At 41.1% G+C, this 3,102-nt stretch overlaps 1 protein-coding gene across 1 annotated transcript; it reads left to right on the top strand.

Annotated features, from left to right (window-relative positions):
- The first annotated feature begins 1,115 nt into the window (after positions 1 to 1,115).
- On the top strand, positions 1,116 to 2,818 carry LOC103966975 (NAC domain-containing protein 72). Its single transcript, XM_009380217.3, has 3 exons — positions 1,116 to 1,443; positions 1,552 to 1,820; positions 1,912 to 2,818. The coding sequence occupies exons 1-3, from the start codon at positions 1,263 to 1,265 to the stop codon at positions 2,470 to 2,472; spliced, it is 1,011 nt and encodes a 336-aa protein (XP_009378492.2). The 5' UTR covers positions 1,116 to 1,262; the 3' UTR covers positions 2,473 to 2,818.
- The last annotated feature ends 284 nt before the right edge of the window (positions 2,819 to 3,102 follow it).

Here is a 3,102-nt window from a genome sequence, read left to right as displayed (position 1 = left end):
TCTATATTAGAAAAGAAAACTACACTTATGAGAAATGTACAATAAAATTTTTGGAGTGTCAATAACACTTCCCTATATAAATCCCAAATAAAAACAGCCCAAAACCCATGTATTAAAATACTATCTAACATACATGTAAGCTAGCTCTTAGTGGTTGATGAGTGGAAGAAACCCTAATTCCTCATCAACAGACACATGCACATCCAAAGTACACCAATAAACCAACCAATAATATAAAACTAACACAATGATATAACTATAAAAAATTTCTAGATTGTAACATACTTTGGAGTGCACTTAAAAATTCCTTGTTATAACAAATGTTATGATACTTCGGAGTGTCTATCCTCTCAATGTTTTAGCCGTTAAGTTTTCGTCTGTAATTATGAATGATGAATTAACGAGTAAAAGTTATTAATGTTTTAACGGTTAGATTTCGTTATATGTTATAACTAATCATTTAGTGTTTAAAAATTTGATAGTAGTATAGTAGTATACTATAAAGAAAAATGCTAAGAAAACTCTTTATAAATTTTATATCACATCTTACAGTTTAACGTTAAATTTTTGTACCAAAATTAAGTAATCCTGGTTTCTCATGCCACCCCGAAACCGCCACACCTCTTTTTCCTCGTCTTTCCCCATCAACCCTCCCATCTTTTGACAAAATACCAGCCTAACTCCCCTCCGATCTGTCCACGTGTTAGTGCGAGTCCCATGTTTTTCTGACCGACGTGGGTTAAGCCACGCGTGGAAAACGGCTCACACGCCCTAGAAAAGCTGCGACACTGGGCCCCCCGCCTTTGCGCGCCAAAGAAAAGGTTCCGGAAGATTTTGTTTACGCCCGACACGCGTCAGGTTACGGGATGAGTCAGCACGGTAATATTCGTGATGGTTCATGCACCGAACCCCCAGGGACCATATTACTCGTTATCGGATAAGGTCGATCGCACGAATCCACGATTACGTCGAACTTCAAAGGGGCGCGTGGCAATTTCTAAACGGGTGAGTACTCCGGTGGGCCCCAATCATCCGCAGCACGAAAGAACGACCGTACATATCACCCCTTCCCTGCTCTGCTATATATAACCGCCATATCTCGAAAACTGAAAAAAAAAAAAAATTTGGGAATTTGCAGGTCTGAAACATTTACTCTCTCTCCTCTCTCCTCCAGTTTTATTTCAAATTCCTCTCTTCTGTTTCTTTCTCTCTCTAAAATCTTCCCGATTCAGTTTCGAGCTCTGAAATTTGTGACCAGAAAAATGGGTGTGCCGGAAACCGACCCACTGTCTCAGCTGAGCCTGCCGCCGGGGTTTCGATTCTATCCGACGGACGAGGAGCTTCTGGTTCAGTACCTCTGCCGCAAGGTTGCTGGGTACCAATTCAATCTGCAAATAATTGCTGAAATCGATCTCTACAAGTTCGATCCATGGGTTTTACCAAGTAAGAACCAAAACCATTTTTTTTATTTTACTGTTTTATCACACTAAGCATTTTTTGAATTGATTAATTTGGTGCTAAAATGAACGGAATTTGATGTCGGTTTTGCAGGCAAAGCTATATTTGGTGAAAAAGAATGGTACTTTTTCAGTCCGAGGGACCGGAAATACCCGAATGGGTCGCGACCCAATCGGGTTGCCGGCACTGGGTACTGGAAGGCCACTGGAACTGATAAGGTCATAACAACTGAAGGTAAAAAAGTTGGTATTAAAAAAGCCCTTGTTTTCTATGTGGGCAAAGCCCCCAAAGGCATCAAGACCAATTGGATTATGCACGAGTATCGCCTCATCGAGCCCTCTCGCAAAAATGGCAGCTCCAGGGTAAATAATTTGTTAATGATTCAATCCCCGTTTTGTTTTTTATTTAATTTATTCGAGCGATATTTAATTGAATTCGAATTTTTGGTTACAGTTGGATGAATGGGTTTTGTGTCGTATTTACAAGAAGAGCACCAGCTCAGCAGCGGCGGCGGCAGCACAGAAGTCCGTAACGAGCGTTTCGGGCAAAGAGCACAGCAACGGCTCGTCGTCGCCATGCTCTTCTCAGCTCGACGACGGGCTCGAGTGGTTGCCGGATATCGACGACCGGTTCTTCACCCTGCCCCGGATAAACTCGCTCAAGACGCTGCAGCAGCAGGACAGCAAGCTTAATTTTCAGAATACGGGTTCCGGGAATTTCGACTGGGCGAGTCTCGCGGGGCTCAACTCGGCGCCGGAACTCGGTCTCAATAATCAGACTCACCAAGGTCAAGGACAGATGAATTTGAATTACAATGACAATGACATGTTTGTCCCTTCAATCCCATCTCTCTGCCACGTGGAATCCCGGCCGGAGAGGGTTGGGAAGACGGCGGAGGAGGAGGTGCAGAGCGGACTCAGAACCCGGCGGGTGGACAACTCGGGATTCATCCAGCAGAACTCTCAAAACTTTTGTAACCCGGTTCGGCCCGGCGGGTTCGGGCTTTGGCAGTGAAAAGTAAAAAGTGAAAGTCAAAAGGGCGGTAGAGAGGGAGTGCATTTCGGTAGAGAAATGAAGCAGGAGTGCATTTCTGTAAATACCTGGGATTCTTTGGGCTTACATGTTGGGTTAGATAAAAAAAAAAGTAGTCTGGCAAGGGTAGCATGATAAGGGTAGATGGAGCTTTGACGTCTTTTTTGCCGGTTTTCGGCCGCAGATTCAATGAACGCAAAAGTTAGAACCTTTGTACAACAATTAATCTAAGAATATAGAATGTCATTTCCAGTTGTCAGATAAAAACGGGTCAAACATTCTCATCTGCCATTCGTGTGAAATAATATTGAAAAGTCAAATTCTAATAGTGATTATTCTCACCAAATAGAGTAATGCTCTCATTTTTATGACTTAAATTTTTAAGCATTATTGAAGAATGAATTATTATTATTATTTTTTAAAGCAACTCTTAAGATAAAGAATTCTGTAACTGTCTTAAGTTAATTTAAAAATAACTAGATTTTAATAAATATTTAAGAGTTACTACGCTAACACTATGAAACTCTTAAAACACTGTAAAATAGAAAACACATGAAATTATTTTTTTAATTATTTTAATTGTTCTGTTTAAATTTGGGCCGTTAGATTTTT

The sequence above is a fragment of a genome, unplaced genomic scaffold (assembly GCF_019419815.1).
Source record: "Pyrus x bretschneideri cultivar Hongxiangsu unplaced genomic scaffold, Pyrus_bretschneideri_v1 Contig25, whole genome shotgun sequence".
In the NCBI taxonomy this organism is placed as follows: domain Eukaryota; kingdom Viridiplantae; phylum Streptophyta; class Magnoliopsida; order Rosales; family Rosaceae; genus Pyrus; species Pyrus x bretschneideri.
This window is presented reverse-complemented; position numbering and strand designations above follow the sequence as displayed.